The sequence below is a fragment of the Nyctereutes procyonoides genome, unplaced genomic scaffold (assembly GCF_905146905.1).
Source record: "Nyctereutes procyonoides isolate TBG_1078 unplaced genomic scaffold, NYPRO_anot_genome, whole genome shotgun sequence".
NCBI classification, from domain to species: Eukaryota; Metazoa; Chordata; class Mammalia; order Carnivora; family Canidae; genus Nyctereutes; species Nyctereutes procyonoides.
Window position 1 is genome coordinate 37,055,668 of NW_026575134.1, and position 26,383 is coordinate 37,082,050.

General features: G+C 38.3%; 2 protein-coding genes across 2 annotated transcripts; both read left to right on the top strand.

The window, feature by feature from the left end:
* The first annotated feature begins 313 nt into the window (after positions 1-313).
* LOC129494418 (olfactory receptor 5A2) lies at positions 314-1,273 on the top strand. The gene has a single exon (XM_055301321.1). The coding sequence runs from the start codon at positions 314-316 to the stop codon at positions 1,271-1,273; it is 960 nt and encodes a 319-aa protein (XP_055157296.1).
* Positions 1,274-17,561: 16,288 nt separating this feature from the next.
* LOC129494419 (olfactory receptor 5AN1-like) lies at positions 17,562-18,500 on the top strand. Its single transcript, XM_055301322.1, has one exon. The coding sequence runs from the start codon at positions 17,562-17,564 to the stop codon at positions 18,498-18,500; it is 939 nt and encodes a 312-aa protein (XP_055157297.1).
* The last annotated feature ends 7,883 nt before the right edge of the window (positions 18,501-26,383 follow it).

The following is a 26,383-nucleotide window of genomic DNA, read 5'->3' on the forward strand; positions in this document are numbered from 1 at the left end:
TTTTCCACAGTCCCCAGGGAGTCAGGAATGAAGCTGAGGACAAAACTCCGATTATTGGCTACCAGTTACTCTTTACTCCGTTAGAGAGACCTTCTTCTAATCAACAAGTTGTATGGCATAGAGATTTTAAATAGTGCCAAGAGATTATCATGGGCAGACTTCCTCGAAGAAGAAGAAACAGCTAGCAGGTGGCTGTGATGTTGACTTGGTGTTAATTGTTTATATGATTTTCCAGGAAATATCCACTCATAATAACAAACACAATCTAACTGATCATGGGATTGTTTCTTTCCTTAATGCAGGAAGTAGGTCTATGGCTGCAGGAAAGAACAACACAATTGTGACAAAATTCATTCTCCTGGGATTTTCAGATCATCCTCAAATGAAGCTTTTCCTTTTCGTGTTATTTCTGGGGATTTATCTCTTGACACTAGCCTGGAACCTGAGTCTCATTGTCCTCATCAGGATGGACTGCCACCTGCACACGCCCATGTACTTCTTCCTCAGTAACCTATCCTTCCTAGATATCTGCTATGTGTCCTCCACAACTCCCAAGATGCTCTCTGACATCATCACAGGGCAGAAAACCATTTCCTTTGTTGGCTGTGCCACTCAGTACTTTGTGTTCTGTGGAATGGGGCTGACTGAATGCTTTCTTTTGGCAGCCATGGCATATGACCGCTATGCTGCAATCTGCAACCCATTGCTCTACACAGCCCTCATTTCCCACACCCTTTGTTTAAAGATGGTGGTTGGTGCCTATGCAGGTGGATTCCTCAGTTCTTTGATTGAAACATACTCTGTCTACAAGCATGATTTCTGTGGGCCCAACATGATTGACCACTTCTTCTGTGACCTTCCTCCCGTTCTGGTTCTATCATGCTCTGATATCTTTACCAGCCAGGTGGTGAACTTCATTGTGGGTGTTGTTGTTGGAATGGTATCTGTCCTTGTGATCCTCATCTCTTATGGTTATATTGTTGCTGCTGTCCTAAAGACCAGCTCAGCTAAAGGTAGGACCAAAGCCTTCAGCACCTGTGCCTCTCACCTGACTTCTGTGACTCTTTTCTATGGTTCTGGTCTCTTTATGTACATGCGACCTAGTTCTAGCTACTCCCTAAACCGGGACAAGGTGGTGTCCATATTCTATGCTCTGGTGATCCCTATGGTGAATCCTATCATCTACAGTTTTAGGAATAAAGAGATTAAAAATGCCATGAAGAAAGCTATGCAGAAGGATCACGTGCTTTCTTACGGGCCTTCGTTTTTCTGATCCTGAGGTAATGTTTACAAAGAGGCTGTGAGATGGGTTAGTTGTGCAGATTTTCATGCAGTTTTGGACTAGTTGATCTACACAATGATTTGTGTTGACTAGACTTTTCTCCCCTTTCCAATATTCCCCTAACTAGTTTACTTATTGGTTATCTAGAAAACAGTTTGGCTATTATTGGTTTCTAGAATGAATAGCATTGCATATACTGAGATTATAAATGCTCAACTTAGTGGAAAACTTCACCATGACAAAGACTGAATGACCAGGAACAACAAAGTAGAGTTTGTGTCTGTAGGAAGAAGACATTGAAAAAAAAAAAAGGTAGTCTAGGATTCAGGATAGTGTTTTTTAAGATAGGTAGGAATATATAGCATAATAACCTGAGGAGGGGACACTTTTTCTAAAAAACAGTTGCTTTTCCCTTTATGAATTTCTAATCACTTGAGCATCACAAGGCAGATACCCTCTCCTATTTGGGAATCTAACTCTCAGTGAGCCACTGTGACTGATGAGGGGAGAGTACTGACTCTTTAAATATGTTAAGGCAAGAAAGAGATCAAAAACTTCTGATTAGGGCCTTAATGACTAAACAATATTATGGCTAATTCAATCAGCTACACAAAAGAGTCTCTACAATGATTTAAATAAAACCAGGAATTTGTCATTTAATCTGAAGTAACTGCTCTCTAGTCAATTGTCAAAGTTTCTCAGGAATCTATAGAAGAGGAGTGTATCTTCATTTGGGGGAAAGTTTCTAATGTTTTCATCAATTTCGTGATAAGTTCTAGAATGGAATTTAGCCTAGAATTGAAGAGAGTGATTTTTTTCCCTCTCTACTATCTCAGAACTTGTTATGTGTCCTTGAACCAGCAGTAAACAACTGGCATACATTTATTCAGCTTTGACTGCTCTTGGTTGGCCATAAAGGAATAAATAAAGTATCTACCTGTGTGTCCTTGGACAAGTTATTTGGGCTCTGTGTGCCTTAGTGCCTTATCTGTAAAATAGGAATAATAATAGTAATTCTCACATAGGCTTTTTGTGAAAAATTAAATGACTCAATATATACAAGCACTGAGAATAGTGCTGGTGAATAGCAAATGTTCAAGAAATGAGTATTTATTATTATTATTATTATTATTATTATTATTATATAGTATTTATTTATCACCATTTGACAAAGAAATAGAAGACATTTCCTTAGTTTGTTAAAAAATATGTGATCTTTGTAGGGATCCCTGGGTGGCGCAGCGGTTTGGCGCCTGCCTTTGGCCCAGGGCGCGATCCTGGAGACCCGGGATCGAATCCCACGTCGGGCTCCCGGTGCATGGAGCCTGCTTCTCCCTCTGCCTGTGTCTCTGCCTCTCTCTCTCTCACTGTGTGCCTATCATAAATAAATAAAAATTAAAAAAATATGTGATCTTTGTAATATCTTTGATGCATTGGAAAGTGGGTTGGCATAGACTAGAGCAACAGCTGTTTAAGAGTATTCATTAGCTATTCTTAAGTCATCAGAGCTGCAGTTATTAATCTCATGTCTGCCTCTTTGTAGGTAGGTGGCCTTATGGAAGTTACTTATAAGCTCCATTTTTCTCACTTGTACAATGAGGGTAATACTTGTATTTACCTCATGGAATTGATACAACCATTAAGTGAGAATATGCATGAAAAGAGCTTAGCTTAGTGCCTGTTATATGGTACTACTTAATAAATAAATGTTGGCTCATATTACTAGTCAATTTCATATAAATCAAGAGAAATCCAGGTTAATGTGCAAAAAGAGGCAAATTAGGTAGCTTTGGGATAGCCACTCAACCTGGGACATAATCGTTTCAATAAAAAGACATGCCTGTTCCTCTCACCTAAGAGTCATTAGGAAAATAGAAAGAATTTACATTCACAGAAGTGGCCGCACATGGAAATGCTACAATTATGCCAACTCTATCAGCTACCTGGACACCCCGCCTTTCCTCTAGCCAGTTTTTCCCATCCGCATTTCCTTATCTGTATTCCAGTTCACTGCCCTCTTTTTTTTTATTTATAAATTAATTTTTATTGGTTATCTGTATTCCAGTTCACTGCCCTCTTTTTTTTTATTTATAAATTAATTTTTATTGGTGTTCAATTTACCAACATACAGAATAACACCCAGTGCTCATCCCGTCAAGTGTCACTGCCCTCTTATCTTTCAATTTCCCTTTGGTAGCTAATCCTAAATTCTCCTAATGCCAAAAGTTATAGAAACAAAACAAACTAACAAACAAACAAATAAAGGAAAATATGCTTTATGACTTACATGGAGCTGTCATTGGTCTGTTATCATTTCTATATTTTTTTGAACACACATTTTGGATATAAGATCTTTGGGAAAATGTCTCTTGTTCAACCATATACATGTTCACTGCTAGTAGAAGTTTTCTCCTTGCATTGAGAAATATAATGTACCTTTTTAGTTTATGCAACTCCCAAAGAGAAAGTAATGTTCATTAATAATTGTTAAATATAGTGCATATGGTGGGGTTTGGTCATGAGACTTGAATAAAGCAAAAATAATCTGGGGTTTATAGTAAGCCACATGTTAAACAAAATGTCCTAAATAACTGTATTTATCATGGGGCATATAAATAGATATACATTAAACTATATTCTTTTTTTCTTTATTTATTTATTATAGTCAGAGAGAGAGAGAGAGAGAGAGAGAGGCAGAGACACAGGCAGAGGGAGAAGCAGGCTCCATGCACCGGGAGCCCAACGTGGGATTCGATCCCGGGTCTCCAGGATCGCGCCCTGGGCCAAAGGCAGGCGCCAAACCGCTGCGCCACCCAGGGATCCCTAAACTATATTCTTGACACCAAAAGAATCAGATGTTTTATAGTTGTTTGGTATTTTTAGTATTTTTTTTATTTTATTGGAGTCCGATTTGCCAACATATAGCATAACACCCAGTGCTCATCCCGTCAAGTGCCCCGCTCAGCGCCCATCACCCAGTCATCCCACCCCCCGCCCGTTCCCCTTCCACTACTCCTTGTTCATTTCCCAGAGTTAGGAGTCTCTTATGTTTTGTCACCCTCACTGATATTTTCTTTTTTTTATAGGAATTTATTTTTTTAATGGTGTTCAATTTGCCAACATATAGAATAACACCCCGTGCTCATCACATCAAGTGCCCCCCTCCTCACTGATATTTTCACTCATTTTCTCTTCTTTCTCTTTATTCCCTTTCATTAATTTTTATATTCCCCAAATGAATGAGACCATATGATTGTCCTTTTCTGATTGATTTATTTAACTCAGCATAATAACCTCCAGGTCCCTTTGAAGAAGAAAAGGTACAGCTGTCCTGGGGAGGTGGGCAGCTAGCTAGCTGGAGAGGAATTCACTTTAGTAAAATTAGGACAATCCAGAGTGTGTCACTCATCTTCACAACCTCTGAAGATTTTTTTTTTCAGATGGACTGAAGTTACCAAGCTCAGAATAGCTAACGGCATAAGCCAGATGCCATTTTTAGTTTTCATGGAAGAATAAAACTGCCAAGCTTGTCTTTGTGCTAGTGGCACGATTCTCTGACTTGCTGAGGAAACCACATCGAAAAACAAATTACAATTGAAAGTCTATTTGGAGAGAAAGTGGGCAATGAGTGTCAGTGTCTGGTGTCCCCAACTGCAGAGTCCAGACAGGCTGAGGCACTGGGCCAGGGCACTGACACTTTCTCTCCCCAAGTATTTGTCTTCCTCTCTTCTAAGTGACCATCTTCCCATCTAATCACTACATTCACAGATGAATTAATAGACAGATTTTCCTTCTTTGGTTGTAAGAAACATTTTGGTCTCTAAAATACCTCCGTTACACATTTTATTGAACATGATCTGATTTTGTGGTTTAATTTTTAGAGTTTTCAGAAACCTGGTTATTGTCCATATATACCACCCACATTCCCCTAATTTTTTGGTAGGTATATATGATTAAATGCTCTCTTTCTCACTCATTCACATACTTAGGAATTAGTGACTGATGCATTAAGTGGGTTTTTTTTAAAAAAGCTTTTCTTTATTTATTCAGAAGAGACACAGCAAAGTGAGACAGAGATGAGGCAGAGGGAGAAGCAGGCTCCCTATGGGGAGCCCAAGCAGGACTCAATCCCAGGACCCTGGGATCACGACCTAGCCAAAGGCAGACACTTAACCACTGAGTCACCCAGGTGTTCCCATTAAATGGGTTCTGATGAGATTTAAACTTTTTTCCCTGAAAGATTAATAGTTTCATGTTTCTAGTCATAAACCTAGAGAAACCCAGAGCTTACCTATTCTGTGATCATCCACACAAAGGAGGAAACACTTGCAATTAATTTCCCTGCATGTCCAGATAACTGATTTGGATCTCTCTGACCTACAACTGATCAGGGAAAGCCTAAATGCCTTGCATATATGAAGATATACCATGTGTTCCAGCATTCTCCTATAGGCCTGATCTGCGATGATCATCCTTGAATTCTTGGTGGGTCTCCTTGTCTGTAACATTTCCTAAATAACTGGGGAAGATAAACCAACTGTTGCTATGTGACCTTTGCTGCTTTTATTCCATCCTCACTCTTCTCATGCTTTTCTTTTCCCATCTAATGCTGGCCAAGATATTCTATGTGCAATACTTCTGTGCATCTGTCCGAGGATGAAATTCCCCACCTTCCCCCAAGTAAAGAAATAGCCGTAATATGCTCTTGTACTCATGGCTCAGAACTTCTATCGAATGGATATCATACCATCTTCCTTCAGTGTTGCCATCCTAGATGAAAGACAGACCAACCTCCCACTTTGGTGGGATCACACTCTAGAAATAGGCAGGCATCGTGGACCCAGGGAAACCCCATGGAAAAACAGGCTTCATTTCTCTCTCTGAAAACAAAATTTTTCTGAAATAGTGTCAGGTGTCAGATGGGACTTAAATGCAACATATGTAAAAAAATTGGCATGTGTAAAAATATCACATTGATATTGTATGAAATATTCTTGTTCTAATAAAACCTCTTTCCTATGCAAAGGAAGGCTGGGTTATTTTTATCTTATGACATGCTTAAGGAACAAAATTATTGATGTACATGGACCAGAAGGAGGATCCCTATATTAGACATTCACTGAAACTCACAGATCATTTTTGAGCAACCCAAAGCTAAGCAAGAACTCTGGCAGGAATCATCTCACTCTTCCATTTGACACGCTCAGCCTAGAATACAATTGGAAATATGTCCTGTGTGCTCGCTTCGGCAGCACATATACTAAAATTGGAAATAAGTCCTGTGACTGAGTTACAGCAGAGAGTTGTCCATGAACCTTATCAAAAAGAGGTAGGTTCTGAGAAGTCCTGCATCTCAGGGCATTTACCTGTCCAATCTTTCCTATACTCACTTCATGCAACCTGTTGCAGATACTCTTTATAATTTGCTGTATTATATGTACTGTCCGGTCTAGATGCCACTTTTTTCTTGCATTCCCTCTTTGTACCAGAAGATAAACCAGAAAGTTTAAGACTTTTCATGTCTGTGGGTTTCAGATATATGAAGTTTCTGGAATTGTTTTTCATATTGTCATCTCTGGCAGGTTTTCAACAGAAGGCCATGCATGAGATTTTCCAGCATTAGCCAGTTAAGCATATTTGATGACGACACTGGTCTTCTTTTCTTAAAGATTTTATTTATTTGAGAGAGAAAGAGTGAGCAGGGGGAGGGGCAGAGAGAGAGACAGAGAGAGACAGAGAGAAGGAGAGAGAGAGAGAGAGGGAGAGAGAGGGAAAAACAGACTCTGCTGAGTATGGAACGTGACTCCAGGCTGGATCTCATGAATCTGAGATCATGACTTGAGCCAAAATCAAGAGTTGGATGCTCAACCTACTGAGCCACCCAGGTGCCACAATTTGGTACGCTTATATACTGTGATATGATTGCTATTGTAGCAGAGTTAGCACCTCTATCATATAACATAACTATCATTTCTTATTTGTGTTTGGAATAATTTTAGAGCTAATCTCTTAGTAAGTGTGATGATTTTAATACAATATTATTGCCTATATTCACTATACTTTACATTAGCTGTCTACAACTTATTTACCACTAGTTACAAGTTTTTACTCTCTGTTTTTAATGAGTTCAGCTTTTTTAGATTCCACACGTGTTCTATAGTATTTGTCTTTCTCTGACTTATCTGAGTATAACATCCTCAAGGGCCATCAAGTCATCTCAAGTGGCAAGATTTCCTTCTTTTTCATAGCCAAATTATTACATTAACAGGACCCTCCATGTTCCACCATGTGAATAATCCCTAGCACACTGTATGTGCTTAATATTGTCTGGACAGTTAACCTTAGTATGTTAGTACAAATTTTTTTCGTCTTTTTAACCCTCTTCCCACTGCATTTTATTCCCTTTGGGATTCTTATCACACTTCAATTTAGGAGAGGCATTCATAGATTTCCTAGGGACTTAAAATTTGGCCTAACTGAAGAGGATGCCAGGGGATTTCTATTTCACCATTAAAGTGGAGCCATCCTGTGGTGTCAGCTGAGACGTTGATTCCTGGCCACTCTTACCCAGTTTTAACTGCATTTGCATTCAGTTAAGGTTGTATTCTCAAGGTGACACCATATTAAATACTCTTAGCCTATCCATGCCTTGGATAGTAACATACATTTACTTGTTTCTTTTAGAAAGAATTGGTCTCACTGTGCAAATAAAATTGAGATTCTTAGGTCTTGTTCTACAAATCAATTAAAACGTAGTGAAATGATTTCTTTTGTATCTTGTGTGTGGGATACAGAATTTCTGTTTTTCGGTCAACTCTGACATATTGACTTTTTAAAAATTATGGTCTAATTATAGTTTTGGAGTGAAAGCAAAATGTGATTTTATCGTATCTTCCCTATACATATATATTTATATATTTTGGTTAGTCAGATATAAGGCCTTAACATTAAGGCCTATAACACTGACATTAAAAAAATGTGGTTGTAACAGTAGGTTGTAGACATTAGTAAAACAACAGTATAAGCTAATTACCTTTTTATGAGTAGAGGTGCTGAATAGAAATTATGATAAAAATGAATATAATTAAAAATATATAAACATATAAACAAAAATTTCACCTCAAAGGTAATAAAGAGAAATTAAATCAATTTTTTACCTAAGGAAATATCAGTAAAACCAAATATTAAATTAATTTTTAAATTACATTATCTGAATCTTGGGGAAAATACAATGAACAATGGTATATAGTCAGTTGCTACTACTAAAAATGCAAAATTGCTTAAGAAATTTGGGGCACCTCTGTGCTTCAGTCGGTGGTGTCCAACTCTTGATTTCAGCTCAGGTCTTCATCTCAGGGAGGTGAGCTCAAACCTGGCACTGGGCTCCATGCTGGGTGTGGAGCCTACTAAAGAAAAAGAAAAGATATTTGAAAACACAGCTGTGATATGTGGTTAAATATAATGGCCTGAATCTGCACATTTGCCTTTACTCCTTAGAGCCCACATAAAATGACAAAAAAAAATTTTTTTTTAAACCTATAAAATCACTACGATACAGATACCAGGAGAGAGGACAACAGAAGTTGGAAGCTGGAAAGTAGATCTCTGAGGAATAACTACTCAGATTCAAGAAATCAGGAAGCCGGTGGCTCAGTCAGTGAAGCATCTGACTTTGGCTCAGGTCATGATCCCAGGGTCCTGGGATGAAGCCCCAAGTTGGGCTCCCTGCTTAGTGAGGAATTTGCTTCTTTCTCTGCCCCTCCCCCTGCTTGTGCTATCTCTGTCACATGCTCTCTCTGTTTCAAATAAATAAAATAAAATAAAATAAAATAAAATAAAATAAAATAAAATAAAATAAAATAAAAAAGAGAGAGAAACCAGGAAGTTATAGGTCCTTGGTAGGTGGGGCAGGAAAGCCAAGAAGCAAATTGATTTCAATTGCACAACCCTCCTACCATCAAGAATTGTAGGCACTAGGCATCTGTATAGTGGGTGGGGCTTAAAACTGGAGATTTGATGGAAAATCTATTAAGGGTAACTAGACTTCTAGACCAACCCATCCTTTTCCTCTTGCATACAAGAAACTCCACTATCCCCATCATTCCTCTTTCCCTGTAGTAGGATATTGGAAGAATGTTTCTTCTCTGGAGAATTGAACCAAGAAATATGGGCCCAGGGCCATCATGTATATCTGTGGGGGAATGATAAAAATACAGGGATGAAATAATATCTACATGGTGAAGATTTTTCGTTATGTTTTTCTTCACTACTAATATCTATATAGGGATACTCTTCCTCCACTGCACGCCCCTTCCATTCACTTACTCAACTCTCAAAATACTCCGAGCTAGGCTGATACCTTCTTGGGCAGAAAACTGGAGAATTCTGTTTAGAGAAAAACACCCTTTTTGAACTTGGCTACAGTAACTTCTTGCAAGATACATCCATGAAGGCAAAAGAAACAAAAGCAAAAATGAACTATTGGGACTTCATCAAGATAAGAAGCTTTTGCACAGCAAAGGATACAGTCAACAAAACTAAAAGACAACCTACAGAATGGGAGAAGATATTTGCAAATAACATATCAGATAAATGGCTAGTTTCCAGGATCTATAAAGAACTTAATAAATTCAACAGCAAAGAAACAAACAATCCAATCATGAAATGGGCAAAAGACATGAAGAAATCTCACAGAGGAAGACATAGACATGGCCAACATGCACATGAGAAAATGCTCTGCATCACTTGCCATCAGGGAAATACAAATCGAAACCAAATGAGATACCACCTCACGCCAGTCAGAATGGGGAAAATTAACAAGGCAGGAATCAACAAAGTTGGAGAGGATGCGGAGAAAAGGGAACCCTCTTACACTGTTGGTGGGAATGTGAACTAGTGCAGCCACTCTGGAAAACTGTGTGGAGGTTCCTCAAAGAGTTAAAAATAGACCTGCCCTACGACCCAGCAATTGCAATGTTGGGGATTTACCCCAAAGATGCAGATGCAATGAAACGCCGGGACACCTGCACCCCGATGTTTCTAGCAGCAATGTCCACAATAGAAGGAGCCTCAGTGTCCATCGAAGGATGAATGGATAAAGAAGATGTGGTCTATGTATACAATGGAATATTCCTCAGCCATTAGAAACGACAAATACCCACCATTTGCTTCAACGTGGATGGAACTGGAGGGTATTATGCTGAGTGAAGTGAGTCAATCGGAGAAGGACAAACAGTGTATGTTCTCATTCATTTGGGGAATATAAATAATAGTGAAAGGGAATATAGGGAAGGGGGAAGAAATGTGTGGGAAATATCAGAAAGGGAGACAGAGCATAAAGACTCCTAACTTTGGGAAACGAACTAGGGGTGGTGGAAGGGGAGGAGGGCCGGGGGGTGGGGGTGAATGGGTGACGGGCACTGAGGGGGACACTTGACGGGATGAGCACTGGGTGTTATTCTGTATGTTGGTAAATTGAACACCAATAAAAAATTAATTTATTAAAAAAAACCAGCCCATAGTTCTAGCAGAGATTCATCAGAGCCACTGAGAAGAGACCCCCAGATTTACTAGCAGGAAACCTAATAGAGGACAGTCTCTGATCATAAACGCCAAGCCTCAGATCTTCCTCTTTAGTCCTTCTCCCTGCAATGTGAAAAGACAGCCTAAAATAAACAAATAAGCAACAAAAGAACTCAGATGGTGAAAAGACAATGAATGGAGCATAAGACTATGTAAAAAAAATGAAACTCCAAAATTAGTTCACTCAGATTAAAGTAGATATTGTGTGTTTAAAAGAAGATACTGCATTCTTATGTGGCATATTAAACAGAAGAGAAGAAACTGGACATTTGTAGTATTGTTTGAGCCAATGGATCAAATTTTCTCTGACTCCTTCAGTTTTATGAGCTAATAGATTCAATTTATTGTTATGCCCAGTTGCAGTTCTTTTTTCTGTTGTTAAAAATGAAAGGTTCCTGATTCTGGGATAGTTTTATGATATATACCAACATCACAAAACTGCAATTATACTCCTTTTGAGTATAAGTGGTCTCTCCTCATAATGTATTAGTTACTTGTTACTGCACAAAAAATCACTACGAAACTTCATGACTTCAAATGTAAATATTTATTATGCATTTTATGTGGATCAGGAATTCAGGGTCAACTTGGTTATGTGGTTCTGATGTCTCTCATGAGGTTGCACTCCAGTACGTAGTTGGTTAGGGCTGTAGTCCTCTGAAGCCGGATTGAGCCTGGAGGACCCACTTCTAAAATAGACTAGCAAGTTTGTGCTGGCTGATGGTGGAGGCAAATGTTCTTGGTTACATGAGTTAGCCTTATTAGATATAGGAGAGAGTCTACAAAAAACTGTGAACACCAGAAGGCCAGGATCATTGGGGACCATCTTGGAAGCTGCCTATTGCACTCAGATGTTAGAAATGCTTCAGAGTCCAAATATTAACAAGCATTCATTGAAAGTTTGGAAACAACCTACTCCTTGGGCCTCCTTGTGAAGTGAATTGTGAAAAAAAATGGGAGAAATAGTGGAAGAAAGAAGAGGCACACTTAAAATCAAGGTTGTATATTTTTCTTGCTTCTTGAGGTAGGCCTGTATTAGTATAATATTCTCTCTTAGAGGGGATCCCTGGGTGGCTCAATGGTTTGGCACCTGCCTTTGGTCCAGGGCGTGATCCTGGATCGAGTCCCACGTCGGGCTCCCTGCATGGAGCCTGCTTCTCCCTCTGCCTGTGTCTCTGCCTCTCTCTCTCTCTCTCTCTCTCTCTCTCTCTCTCTCTCTGTCTCATGAATAAATAAAATCTGAAAAAAAATTCTCTCTTAGAAAAGCTTTTGCTGCATCCCAAAAATTTTAGACTGTTGTGTTTTCATTTTCATTTTTCCCCATGTATCTTTAGATTTCCTCTTTGATTTCTGGTTGGGCCATTCATTATATCATACACTGGAAACTAATAACACTGTATGTTAATTATATTTGAAAAGTAGAATCAGGTTGGGGAGAATCTCAGAGGTTATAAAGCAGTAAAAGTCATCCATTTCTGGGTAAAAGCAAGCCTGGAACATGTTTCATGGTAGCTTCCCATGGACCCTGCAGGATCTCAGAAATGATGGCTACTGTGATGTGTGTAGGGTGGCTGGGCCCAAGGCCCAGAGGTTTGAGCCTCTCAGGGATTCTAGGACCCTGCAGGATCTCAGAAATGATGGCTACTGTGATGTGTGTAGGGTGGCTGGGCCCAAGGCCCAGAGGTTTGAGCCTCTCAGGGATTCTAGGACAATAAGTTGACCAGGGAGCAGAAGAGCCACCGTGGAGACTCAGAGACCAAGAGAATTTAAAGATAATTTTAAAAAGATATTATTTTCCATATCTTCATGGACTAATTTCATGCATATTACTTTACTATTTATACAATAACTTCATACTTCATGCAGCTACATCACATAGATTTGATTTTCTTCTGTAACCAGATGAAGATGGCAGGTGAGAAATTATTGCAAATATTACAGATAGAACCTTTGGGCACATAGATGTCTGCCACGTTCTTCCCAGTGGAGCAACAAATCATTTGGACCTCATAAAGCGTGATTTGTGGAACATACATGGTTCTTATAGACCAGAAGTATGTCCTCTATTACTTGGCCATGGTACTCACACTCTATACTTTTGGTGTTATACTTTTAAAACTCTCTTAAGAACATGTTTTGTTTAAAAAAAAACTCGTTAAGGATTAAGTTATTACAGTTCTTATCAGGGGGAATATATACTAACCTATCAGCAAGAGTTAAATAATTAACTCACTGCCCACCCACCCCTTTCTCCCTAGAAGTGAGAATAGTTGAAATAGGTCAAACCAAGAATGGGACCTTATCTAAAACATCCCTGTATCCCTAGTAACTGGCAGGGTAGATGAGTTTCATTTCTAAACAACTAGAAACAAATGACAAAAATGTTTGTGGGAATGATGCTAAGTAGATATTTTTAGTGAAGGATGAGTAATGCAGCATAAATTGTTGGCAAGAACTCCAAATCAGAACATAGAAAGTACAACTACTATTAACAGAAGGTGTGCTTGTATTATATCCCCTGGTAAGTGCTTTAGAAGCATTATCCAGTTTGTTTCTCTCTGTGAAGACCTACTCTATGAAGTAGCTACCACTGTCACCCCATTTGATGATAATCCTGAGGCTGGGAGAGGTTAATTTGTTCAAGGTCACACACAAGTCACCAAGTGGAAGGGTCAGAATTGTACCCAGATTGGTTGGTACCAATGCCTCAGGTTGTAGCCATGATAAATCATGGCTCTGTCATGAATTCGTCTTATTGTCCCTTATTGCCTCAACTTCCTGACTTATGCATAGGAAATAATGCGATGTCTGCCTCACAGGCACCTGTGATGATTGGATCTGGTCAGATATTTGATGTATGTATGTATACACCTAAAATGCAAGTGCTTTGTACACAGGGAATTGTTCACATATCTATTTTAATTAAAGTGTTTTACCAGTGTCATCTTTAGCAAATCTTTTAGCTCCCCTGGTTTTAGGTTCCTCACCTGATAATTGAAGGTGTTAGACTATATGATCCATAGGTTCTTTCCAGCCCTAAAGACTTTTAAGTTTCTAATAGAAAAGCTATAATTATGAAAACATGATTGGATTGTGGAGAAAGTGCAGAATGGATCCAGAAGGGACATGGCAAAGTGGGGCATGAAATTAGCAGGGCAAATACTCCATGACAACCATGACTCCAGAGGACAAGTATCTAGAGGGTTTTCTCCCTCTAATTGTCTTTTCTCCTCTTACCTGTGCCCTCAACAATAACACATTTAAGAGGATCTCAGTAGTGGGTGTCTCTCTTGCCCTGAGTGGATAGCCAGTTTGATGGCCAAAGGCTCCCGTCTTGGAGAACAATAGGGCCTACCTGGAAAATTCTTTTGGAAAGGAAACAGGCAATTTCAGCCTTTGGCAAGAGGTCTGTCTTCTTGGGGAGTCTGGGTCAGGTGAGAGGGCAAGATTTAGTGAGAACAGTGAATTCTGTTATCTTAATAGCCATGTGATTCTTCCAGTAGGACCTGTGTGCAGCAAGGTTTATGGTCCACAGTCTCTCATTCTTCACCTCTTTCTTGCTCCCATACCCTCCAGAGCCTCCTGTGGGCTCTTTCTTGGGTTCTCCTGCTCCTTACCCAACTTCTCTGGACTTCATTGAGAAGATGAATCTCTAATCTAAAATTTCAGGGATTATTCTGGGCTGAGGGATGAATGTTGATTTCTAGTTCTGTAATTTCTTAAGGGTGCCATCTTGAGCTCCATTACCTTCTGTTTTTTTTTCACCTGTAAAATGAGGGATAATGGAATTATTTAGAATCTAATGAGAATGTTTAGAAAGCCTAACAAATTTTAGAATTGAATAATTGAGCACTGAATTAAAAATAATGATTTACTTACTTTCAGAGGAATTTCCTAAGATCCCACATTCTAGTCTTGATTTTCCAACTTTATCCATCCCAAGACTCTGAATTTTTTGTTTAGGAGTCTGTTGTTGTAATAATCATTAGTTATTTTGATTTCCGTGTCAATATATAGCTTTGATTGATAATTTCTGAGCGGCAGAAGGCAAGCAGGCCACTAAATGGTGATATAACAGAGTACTCTTGTACAGTTTCATTGGCTTTTTGAAGTACTTTGAGTAACTCTCCATGGTCATCTTTGGAGACTGTGTGTCCGAGGCGCTAGTGTGGGTCTACTGTGAGTGAGATGCCTCACTCCCAACATTGGTAGTCATTGGCCTGTCTCTTTAACTGCTACTTCTTTTTTTTTTTTACATACACTGTTCTTCATTGCAACGACTTGGCTTTCTTTATCTGATTTTATTCCCTGCACAACCTTACAAACTGACCATGTCTTTAGTTTTTCAGATTGGAAAAGCTTTGGTTAGCTATAACCTCATCTGCAACCAGTATGTATGTCAGTCTCCTTTTCTTCTCTAAACTATTTGGGAGATGGTGAACACATACCATCTTAAAACTTAAAACTGTCACCTCATCACCTTCAGAATCATTTTGTACCCTCAACACATAACCACCTTAAAACTTAACCAAAGAGACTGAATATATTCAGAATTTTTCTGTCTTACTCTGTGTTACCAAATTTCAACAAGATAAATTTTCAGGATCAATTTTATCATGAATTAATAAACAATCCATAATTGCTTATCTTTCTGGTGGTGGTGGGGGGAATAATGAGTTACATAAAATACTTTTAGCTCTGGCTGCCTCTGCCACCAGAATATAATATGGAAATGAAGAGTTTTACTACAGTGTTTGATCAGAAGCTTGGCTTATTTTTGCTGAATTAATTGATTGTGTTGGTATATTGGGGGATGTTGTACACGAGAGTTTATAGTTTCAAAATATTTTCATTGACTCCAATTCATCTTGAGATAATAAGAGAGATATATTGGCAACACTTTAGGAGTCAACAGAAAGATTTCCAAGTTCATAAAACCATAATTCAAATGAGATCATTTTAGTTTTGCATCCAAAAGTGGGTTAAAGAACCATTTGTTCAACATTTATTTATTTGGCAACACAAATATTTGTATACAAGATGTTTTCATTAATTAGTAAAACCTCTTCACTAGACCATGGCTGTGTATAGCATCATTGGCTCAAGGTGGTGGTGGTGACATATAAAAAGTGGCATCAGGGCTTTACAATCCAGCTGACTGGGAGATAACAGAATAATAGAAAACAGAAATAGTGATTGATTAATGATATTGTTGCCTCTAGGCATAGAGACCATCTAATTTAGAAGATAATTATGTGATGAACCATACCTATGTAGTACTTGGTAATTGAAATTATTTACTTTTTCTTTGCATCAAGGTCATCATGGTTTGATGCTGGTTGTCAAGCCAGTATACTCAAACTCAAGCAAACTAAATAGAACATTGTTTATGTGGTTTATGTCTTCATGGCCCTGGGTGTTTTTATTTGCTTCTACATGAGGTCTGAATCTACATCTGCCTAGAGGTAATGATTCCTCACTGTCTATAAGGTCAATGATGTCTCAGGAAATTCCTCAAATTAACCCCTACAACTGGTGACATTCCTAACCATGGGTACCACTGTCATTCATGGTTATCTGTAAGCAATCCATGATAATAATAGCCAACCCCTAGTGGACAATTACTGTGTACAGAGTTGCGTGCTGATCATCCCCATGAATTGTCTTGTAACCATCCTAGTAATCTTACAGTCCAGGAGCTCTTAATGTTCTCACTTTATTTTGAGTAAATCAGTCTTAATGTGTTTAAGCTACTGGGACAAGTTCATAAAGTGAGAGGGTATCAGACAAAACTCCAAAGTCTGAACCTTTAACAGTACTATGCTGTTTCTCAAGTAGTAAAATACCCTAAAATTTAAAAAATGTTGGGGTCAATAGTGAGCTATCCTACCCTTGCATTGGTATATTTAGTACGAAGACTTCTGTGAGAAGACTTGTTCCATAACTTTATTGGGCACATATGCTGTCATAAGCTATGATATAGTTTTCCAGGCCAGTTAGAAGATATATTAACTACATTCATATAAAAGTTTGTGAAATTATTGCAAATAGGGTCAATAACTTTTCTTAAGGATAAAAGAAGAAATTTAAAAAATTTATCTCGATGAGGACGCCTGAGTGGCTCAGTAGGTGAGCATCTGCGTTTGGCTCAGGGTGTGATCCTGGGGTCCTGGGATTGAATCCCACATCGGACTCCCCATGGGGAGCCTGCTTCTCCCTCTGCCTATATTTCTGCCCCTCTCAGGGTCTCTTGTGAATAAATAAATAAAACCTTAAAAAATTTATCTAGATGACCATCTTGAAAGGCTATTTCAGTTTTAATCTGGAGTGATGCCACTTATGCTTTTTATAAAACAACAGTTATATAATGAATTATCAGATGTTTTTAAAAAACATTTAATGATCTCTGTAATAATCGTAGCCTTTCTGTTGTTTTAGTTTTCAGTCAAATTTGAAAATATCTCTTTATTTTTCATGAGACTTCATGAAATAGGTGAGAACACAAGACACTAAAAAGTCACTTCTTGACAATTTGAGATGAAAAATTGGATCTTTTCATCAGGTCAGTGAGGCATTGCTTCTTTGCCCGCACTCCATGGAGGGAAACTATGGCACATATGGGATTGTAATGCTGTCATTTCACCTGGGTCAGCAGTGCCTTCTTTTTTCTCTTTTCTGATTTTAGAAGCACCAAGCAATGACTGGGAGAGGAAATACTACAGAGATCACTTATTTCATCCTTTTGGGATTCTCTGATTTCCCCGGAATCCTAGCAGTGCTCTTTGCTGTATTCCTGCTGATTTACATTTTGACTCTGACTTGGAACCTGGGCCTCATCATCTTAATAAGGATGGACTCTCACCTCCACACGCCCATGTACTTCTTCCTCAGTAATCTGTCCTTCATAGATGTCTGCTATGTGACCTCTACAGCTCCCAAGATGCTCTCCAACTTTTTCCAAGAGGAGCAAACCATCACCTTTGTGGGTTGTGCCGTTCAGTACTTTGTCTTTTCAACCATGGGACTGAGTGAGTCTTGTCTCATGACAGCCATGGCTTATGACCGATACACTGCCATTTGTAATCCACTTCTCTATTCATCAGTCATGTCACCCACGCTCTGTATTCAGATGGTGCTGGGATCCTATCTGGCTGCACTCTCTGCTAGTATATCCCAGTTGTGTGCCATGTTTCAGCTTCGTTTCTGTGGGCCGAATGTCATCAACCACTTCTTCTGTGACATGCCCCAACTATTAGTCCTGTCCTGCACTGACACCTTCTTTGTACAACTGTTGCTTGCTATACTAGCAATGATCTTTGGGATAATAAATGCCTTTATTATTATGATATCCTATGGCTTTATTGTCATCTCCATCATGAAGATCACTTCAGCTAAAGGCAGATCCAAAGCTTTCAACACCTGTGCTTCTCATCTGACAGCAGTTTCTCTCTTCTATACCTCAAGTATCTTTGTCTATTTGAGTTCCAGCTCTGGTGGTTCCTCCAGCTTTGACAGATTTGCATCAGTATTCTACACTGTGATTATTCCCATGTTGAATCCCTTGATTTACAGTCTGAGGAACAAGGAAATCAAAGATGCCTTGAAGAGGTTACAAAAGAAGAGATGGTATTGCTGAGGTCCTGTCCAGAGTTGTCCTCTTGAAAACTCATGAATGGATTCTAACAAAATTCACACTGCCTTTGGATAAAGATAGTTTAATTTGTAACGGATAATATGCCAAATGGACTTACAGCTGACTTGATTCCATACAAACACAATATCTTTAGGTCCTAGAGGTTCATACTTTCACCCTACATGAAGAGTGGCCTCACCATTTATTAACAATCTGCAGGTATTTTTAAACAGTAAGGTTTAGAAACCCTTTGCTTCTTTTGGCTTTAGAGATTGAGGCCTGTTTATCTCAGACATCTGATTGTAAAGAAGCAATACCTGGCAGAGGCCCCCAGGAGTGTAGAGAACTTTCTCCCAAATATTTTGATGCAGCATAATCCAGACATGAGGGTGATCAATGTTTGTTTTGGATTTCTGGCCATAATGGGAATAAATAGGGGGGATGTGCCTTTGAACAGAAACAAAGCTATACAATTGGCTTGGCAACAGCAGTCTGAGATAGCTAATGTTTGTTGAAGGCCTCTTTCCAGCCTAGTCATCTATAAGTTTGGTCACTTTCCAGTCTCCACCATCTGTAATCTAAGGAAGCAGGAGGTGACTTGAATCATAAAGGAGAATGGAATGAAGAATGTTTTTCCTTCAATACCATTTACTTATGAGTCTGATGACTTCATTTCTCGCTTCTAGTGTTCAGTGGAGATTTCTGATGGGAGTGATGTTGAAAATCCATATCCCAGCCAATAGCTATTTCTTATATTGTGGGACTCAAATCTCTCTCTCCCATTAAATCAAGAAAATTTATCCTGATGTAGCCAGCATTTCACACTATTAAATCATTTCTAGTATTTCAAGCATCTATTCATGTTTGGTGTGAGGATACGTGTGTGTGAAAATTCATTGTAATTATAGAGTTAGTGAATAGAATATTAAATATTATAGACTAAGAACAAATATGGAAGGCTGGCATACTTTTTGTTTGTTTGTTTGTGTTCAACATTTTATGTCCTAGAGATTTATGGTTTTATATGGGGTGATATAATTTATGGAGTGGATTAGAGTTATTCTAATGCTGATATTTCCTAGGAAGTCTCAAAGGGCGAGAGAGGAAATAGATAGTACAATAGGCAGGGTTTTTAACTTTGGCCAGTTTCCTCTGTCTAAAATAGAATATAAAACTTTTGGTTCTTGTGATCTGTTTGAAAAGTGGAGTACGGTGTGTATCTGTATTGACTGCTGTAATGCCAGATTGCTTAGAATTGAACCAACTGATGTAAAACGACGGATGTCATTACAATTACATATTATCCTTGGAGATTCTTTGGGTTCTTAATATTTTTTTGGGGAGGGAGTCTCCATTCGAAGTCATATAATTATTCCATTTAACTAAGGACTATAAATGAAGAGGCATTTGAAACTTTCCCAGATTTTTCACAAGTTTACAGATGGACAGGATTGAGAGATGGGGAATCATTGAACCTCTGAGAGAATGTTAGGGCTTATCCCATGCCAAGGAAGTAGCGCAGTATGAATAAAGGATATGCGCCCTCCTCCCCCCATACAGGCATAGGCATGTTCTTTGGAGCACTGTTCTTTAAAAATGTGTAAGAATGTATGAGAAGCCTTTCTAGGGAACCATAAGGGCTTCAGTAGGAGAAGCACCTCTGTGAGGTATGTAATCCAGTATTATTGATTATAGTCATCACGCTGACAGATTTATTCATCTTTTAGTTACAAGATAGTACCCTTTCAAAAAACATTTCTCCAGTTCTCTTGTCCCCCAGGCCATGCTAACCATAATTGTACTCTGTTTCTATGAGATTGGCTTTTTGATTCTGCATATTAGTGATGTCATGCAGTATTTGTCTTTCTCTGTCTGGCTTATCTCTCTTGCCATAATGCCCTCAGGGTCCATCCGTGTTGTCTCAAATCAAGATATCCTTACTTTCATAGTTGAATAATATTCCACTGTATTGTGTGTAAATACCATGTTATTGTTATCATTCTTTTTCATTCCTGTATCGTGTCTATTATGAATAATGCTGCAATAAACATGGGTGCGTAGATTATCTTTTTGGTATCCTGTTTTTATTTCTGTTGAATGTATACACACAAGTGAGGTTGGTGGATCATACAGTAGTTCTTTAATTTATTGAGGAACGTTAATATTGATTTTAATAGTGGCTGAACCAATTTATGTTTCCACCAATAGTGTACAAATATTTCCTTTATTTTTTTAATTTTTTTATGCTGCATCAAAGAGACTCATTTTATATATCTTAATTTATTGTATTCTCTAATTTTTATTTTTATTTTTTTTTAATTTTCTTTATTGGAGTTCAATTTGCCAACATATAGCATATCATCCAGTATTCCCTTTATTCCACATGCTCACCACCACTTGTTATCTCTTGTCTTGATGATAACCATTCTAACATGTGTGAGTTGATATCTCATTGTGCTTTTGATTTACATTTCCCTGATGATTAGTGATGTTGGGTACCTTTTCATGCACCTGTTGGCCATTTAAGTGTCTTCTAGGAAAAATATCTATATTAAGTTCTTCCACTCATTTTTTAATCAGATTGTTTTGCTTTTGAGTTATATGATTCTCCCCATATGTGTATGATATTAACCCCTTATCTGATACATGATTGGCAAATATTTTTCAGTATATGGTTTACGGATATTTTCTCCTGTTCTGTAGGTTGATTGATTTTGTTGATTGTTTCTTTTGCTGTGTAGAAGCTTTTTGATTTGATATAGTCCCACTTGTTGATTTTTGCTTTTGTTGCTTGTGCTGCTGATGTGAGATACAAATTATCATTTTCAAGACCAAGGTTAAGGTGCTTGCTCCCTATTTTTTCTTCTAGGAGTTTTATGGTTTCAGATCTAATGTTCCTGTCTTTAATCCATTTAGGGTTAGTTTTTGTGAGTGATGAAAGATAGTGGCCTTATTTCATTATTATGCATATGGTTATCCAGTTTTTCTAAAGCCATTTATTAAAGAGACTATTCTTTCCCCATTGAATATTTTTGGTTCCTTGTTAAATATTAGTGATGTATAGGTGGGAATTTATTTCTGGACTCTGTTCTGTTGGTCTATGTGTCTATTTTTATGTCAGACCCATACTATAGCTTTGTAGTATAGTTTGAAATCAAGAGTATGATGCCATCACTTTTGTTCTTTCTCAAGATTGCTTTGGCTTAGGTCTTTTGAAGTTTCATGAAAATTTTAGGATTGCTTTTATTCTGGTAAAAAATGTCATTGGAATTTTGATAGCGATTGTCTTCAGTCTATAGATGGCTTTGGATGGTACGAACATTTGAAGAATATTAATTTTGATCCACAAACACGGGATGTCTTTTGTTTGTGTGTGTGTCTTCTTTAATTTCATCAATATGTTGTAGTTTTACACTTGATGGGATGAGCACTGGGTGTTTTTCTATATGTTGGCAATTGAATACCAATAAAAAATAAATGTATAAAAAATACCACTCAATGAATTAAAAAATATGTTGTAGTTTTAATAGTGCAGATCTTTTACTTCCTTTATTTCCTTTTACTTCCTTTATTTTATTCTCAAGTATTTTTATTGTTTTTAGTATTACTGTGAATGGCATACTATTTTTTTTTACTTCTTTTTCAGGTGTTTCCTTGTTAGTATATAGAAATGCAGCTAGTTTCTGTATGTTGATTTTATATACTGCAGCTTTACTGAATTTGTTGATTAGTTCCAACAGATTTTTGGTTGACTCTCTAGGACTTTCTAGATATAGGGATATATAATCTGTGGTAATGATAATTTTTCTTCTTCCTTTCTGATGTAGATGCCTTTTATTTCTTATCTTGCCTAATTGCTCTAACTAGAACTTTCCGTACTATGTTGAATTAGAGTGGTGAGAATGGATTGTCATGTCTTGCTCTTGATCTTAGAGGAAAAGGTTTTAGGCTTTCATTGTTTAGTATAAAGTTAGTTGTGGGTTTCTCATTTATGGCCTTTCTTATGTTAAGATCAGTTCTTTTATACCCAATTTGTTTACAATTTTAATTAAGAAAGGATGTACTTTTTCTTTCTTTTCTTTTTTTTAAATATAAATTTATTTTTATTGGTGTTCAACTTGCCAACTTACAGAATAACACCCAGTGCTCATCCCGTCAAGTGCCCCCCTCAGTGCCCGTCACCCATTCACCCCCACCCCCTGCCCTCCTCCCCTTCTACCACCCCTAGTTCATTTCCCAGAGTTAGGAGTCTTTATGTTCTGTCTCCCTTTCTTTTTTTTTTTTTTCTGTCTCCCTTTCTGATATTTCCCAAACACTTCTTCTCCCTTCCCTTCTATTCCCTTTCACTATTATTTATATTCCCCAAATGAATGAGACCATATAATGTTTGTCCTTCTCCGATTGACTTACTTCACTCAGCAGAATACCCTCCAGTTCCATCCACGTTGAAGCAAATGGTGGGTATTTGTCCTTTCTAATGGCTGAGTAATACTCCATTGTATACATAAACCACATCTTCTTTATCCATTCATCTTTCGATGGACACCGAGGCTCCTTCCACAGTTTGACTATTGTGGACATTGCTGCTATAAACATCAGGGTGCAGGTGTCCTGGTGCTTCATTGCATCTGTATCTTTGGGGTAAATCCCCAACAGTGCAATTGCTGGGTCATAGGGCAGGTCTATTTTTAACTTTATGGTCAACTAATATTCGATAAAGGAGGAAAGACTATCCATTGGAAGAAAGACAGTCTCTTCAATAAATGGTGCTGGGAAAATTGGACATCCACATGCAGAAGAATTAAACTAGACCACTCTCTTGCACCATACACAAAGATAAACTCAAAATGGATGAAAGATCTAAATGTGAGACAAGATTCCATCAAAATCCTAGAGAAGAACACAGGCAACACCCTTTTTGAACTTGGCCACAGTAACTTCTTGCAAGATACATCCACCAAGGCAAAAGAAACAAAAGCAAAAATGAACTATTGGGACTTCATCAAGATAAGAAGCTTCTGCACAGCAAAGGATACAGTCAACAAAACTAAAAGACAACCTACAGAATGGGACAAGATATTTGCAAATAACATCAGATAAAGGGCTAGTTTCCAAAAATCTATAAAGAACTTATTAAACTCAACAACAAAGAAACAATCCAATCATGAAATGGGCAAAAGACATGAAGAGAAATCTCACAGAGGAAGACATAGACATGGCCAACATGCACATGAGAACATGCTTTGCATCACTTGCCATCAGAGAAATACAAATCAAAACCACAATGAGATACCACCTCACACCAGTCAGAATGGGGAAAATTAACAAGGCAGGAAACAACAAATATTGGAGAGGATGCGGAGAAAAGGGAACCCTCTTACACTGTTGGTGGGAATGTGAACGGGTGCAGCCACTCTGGAAAACTGTGTGGAGGTTCCTCAAAGAGTTAAAAATAGACCTGCCCTACGACCCAGCAATTGCACTGTTAGGGATTTACCCCAAAGATTCAGATGCAATGAAACGTCGGGACACCTGCACCCCGATGTTTCTAGCAGCCATGTCCACAATAGCCAAACTGTGGAAGGAGCCTCGGTGTCCATCGAAAGATGAATGGATAAAGAAGATGTGGTTTATGTATACAATGGAATATTACTCAGCCATTAGAAAGGACAAATACCCACCATTTGCTTCAACATGGATGGAACTGGAGGGTATTATGCTGAGTGAAGTAAGTCAATCGGAGAAGGACAAACAGGGTATGTTCTCATTCATTTGGGGAATATGAATAATAGTGAAAGGGAATATAAGGGAAGGGAGAAGAAATGTGTGGGAAATATCAGAAAGGGAGACAGAACATAAAGACTCCTAACTGGGAAATGAACTAGGGGTGGTGGAAGGGGAGGAGGGCGGGGGGTGGGGGGTGAATGGGTGACGGGCACTGAAGTAGACACTTGATGGATGAGCACTGGGTGTTATTCTGTATGTTGGTAAATCGAACACCAATAAAATTAATTTATTAAAAAATAAAATAAAATAAAAAAAGAAGAATGAAACTAGACCACTCTCTTGCACCATACACAAAGATAAACTCAAAATGGATGAAAGATCTAAATGTGAGACAAGATTCCATCAAAATCCTAGAGAAGAACACAGGCAACACCCTTTTTGAAATCAGCCACAGTAACTTCTTGCAAGATACATCCACGAAGGCAAAAGAAACAAAAGCAAAAATGAACTATTGGGACTTCATCAAGATAAGAAGCTTTTGCACAGCAAAGGATACAGTCAACAAAACTAAAAGACAACCTACAGAATGGGAGAAGATATTTGCAAATGACGTATCAGATAAAGGACTAGTTTCCAAGATCTATAAAGAACTTCTTAGGGATCCCTGGGTGGCGCAGCGGTTTGGCGCCTGCCTTTGGCCCAGGGCACGATCCTGAAGACCCAGGATCGAATCCCACGTCGGGCTCCTGGTGCATGGAGCCTGCTTCTCCCTCTGCCTGTGTCTCTGCCCGTCTCTCTCTCTCTCTCTCTCTCTCTCTCTCTCTCTCTCTCTGTGACTATCATAAATAAATAAAAATTTTAAAAAAAGAACTTCTTAAACTCAACAGCAAAGAAACAAACAATCCAATCATGAAATGGGCAAAAGACATGAAGAGAAATCTCACAGAGGAAGACATAGACATGGCCAACATGCACATGAGAAAATGCTCTGCATCACTTGCCATCAGAGAAATACAAATCAAAACCACAATGAGATACCACCTCACACCAGTGAGAATGGGGAAAATGAACAAGGCAGGAAACCACAAATGTTGGAGAGGATGTGGAGAAAAGGGAACCCTCTTACACTGTTGGTGGGAATGTGAACGGGTGCAGCCACTCTGGAAAACTGTGTGGAGTTTCCTCAAAGGATGTACTTTTTCAAATGCTTTTTCTGCATCCATTGAGATTATCATCTTTTATCCTTTATTACATGAATGTGGTGCATCACATTTATGATTTTGTGTTTGTTGTACTAACCTTACATCTCAGGGATAATATTCACTTAATCATGGTGTATGATCCTTTAATGCATTGTTGATTTAGACTTGCTGATATTTTATTGTGAATTTTTGCATCTATGTTGATCAGGGATGTTTCTGTAATTTTCATGTAGTATCTTTATCTCTCTTTGGACTCAGGGTAATGCTAGCATCATAAAATGAGGTTTAGGGTTAGGGTTAGTCTTCTCTTTTTTTCTTAGTCTAGCTAAAGATTTGTCACTTTGTTTTCCTGTTAAAAAAAACAGATTTTAGTTTTGTTGATTTTTTTCTATTACTTTTCTGATCTTTTTTCCATTTATTTCCACCCTGATCTTTGTTATTTCCTTTCTTCTAATAACTTTGGCTATGTTTGTACTTTTCCTCGTTCCATGAGGTAAAAAGTTAGGTTGTTTATTCGAAATCTTTATATTTGCTTAGTATATGTAGTTATCCTTGTAAACTTCCCTTTTAGAACTGCTTTTGTAGTATCCCATAGGTTTTCCTGTATTGTGTTGCCATTTCTATTGGTCTTTTTTTAAAATAAATTAATTTTTTATTGGTGTTCAATTTGCCAACATACAGAATAACACCCAGTGCTCATCCCGTCAAGTGTCCCCCTCAGTGCCTGTCACCCATTCACCCCCACCCCCTGCCCTCCTCCCCTTCCACCACCCCTAGTTCGTTTCCCAGAGTTAGGAGTCTTATGTTCTGTCTCCCTTTCTGATATTTCCCACACATTTCTTCTCCCTTCCCTTATATTCCCTTTCACTATTATTCATATTCCCCAAATGAATGAGAACATACACTGTTTGTCCTTCTCCGATCAACTTACTTCACTCAGCATAATACCCTCCAGTT

Coding starts and splice junctions, on each gene's coding strand:
- LOC129494418 (XM_055301321.1), top strand. CDS start 314: ATGGCTGCAGGAAAGAACAACACAATTGTGACAAAATTCATTCTCCTG.
- LOC129494419 (XM_055301322.1), top strand. CDS start 17,562: ATGACTGGGAGAGGAAATACTACAGAGATCACTTATTTCATCCTTTTG.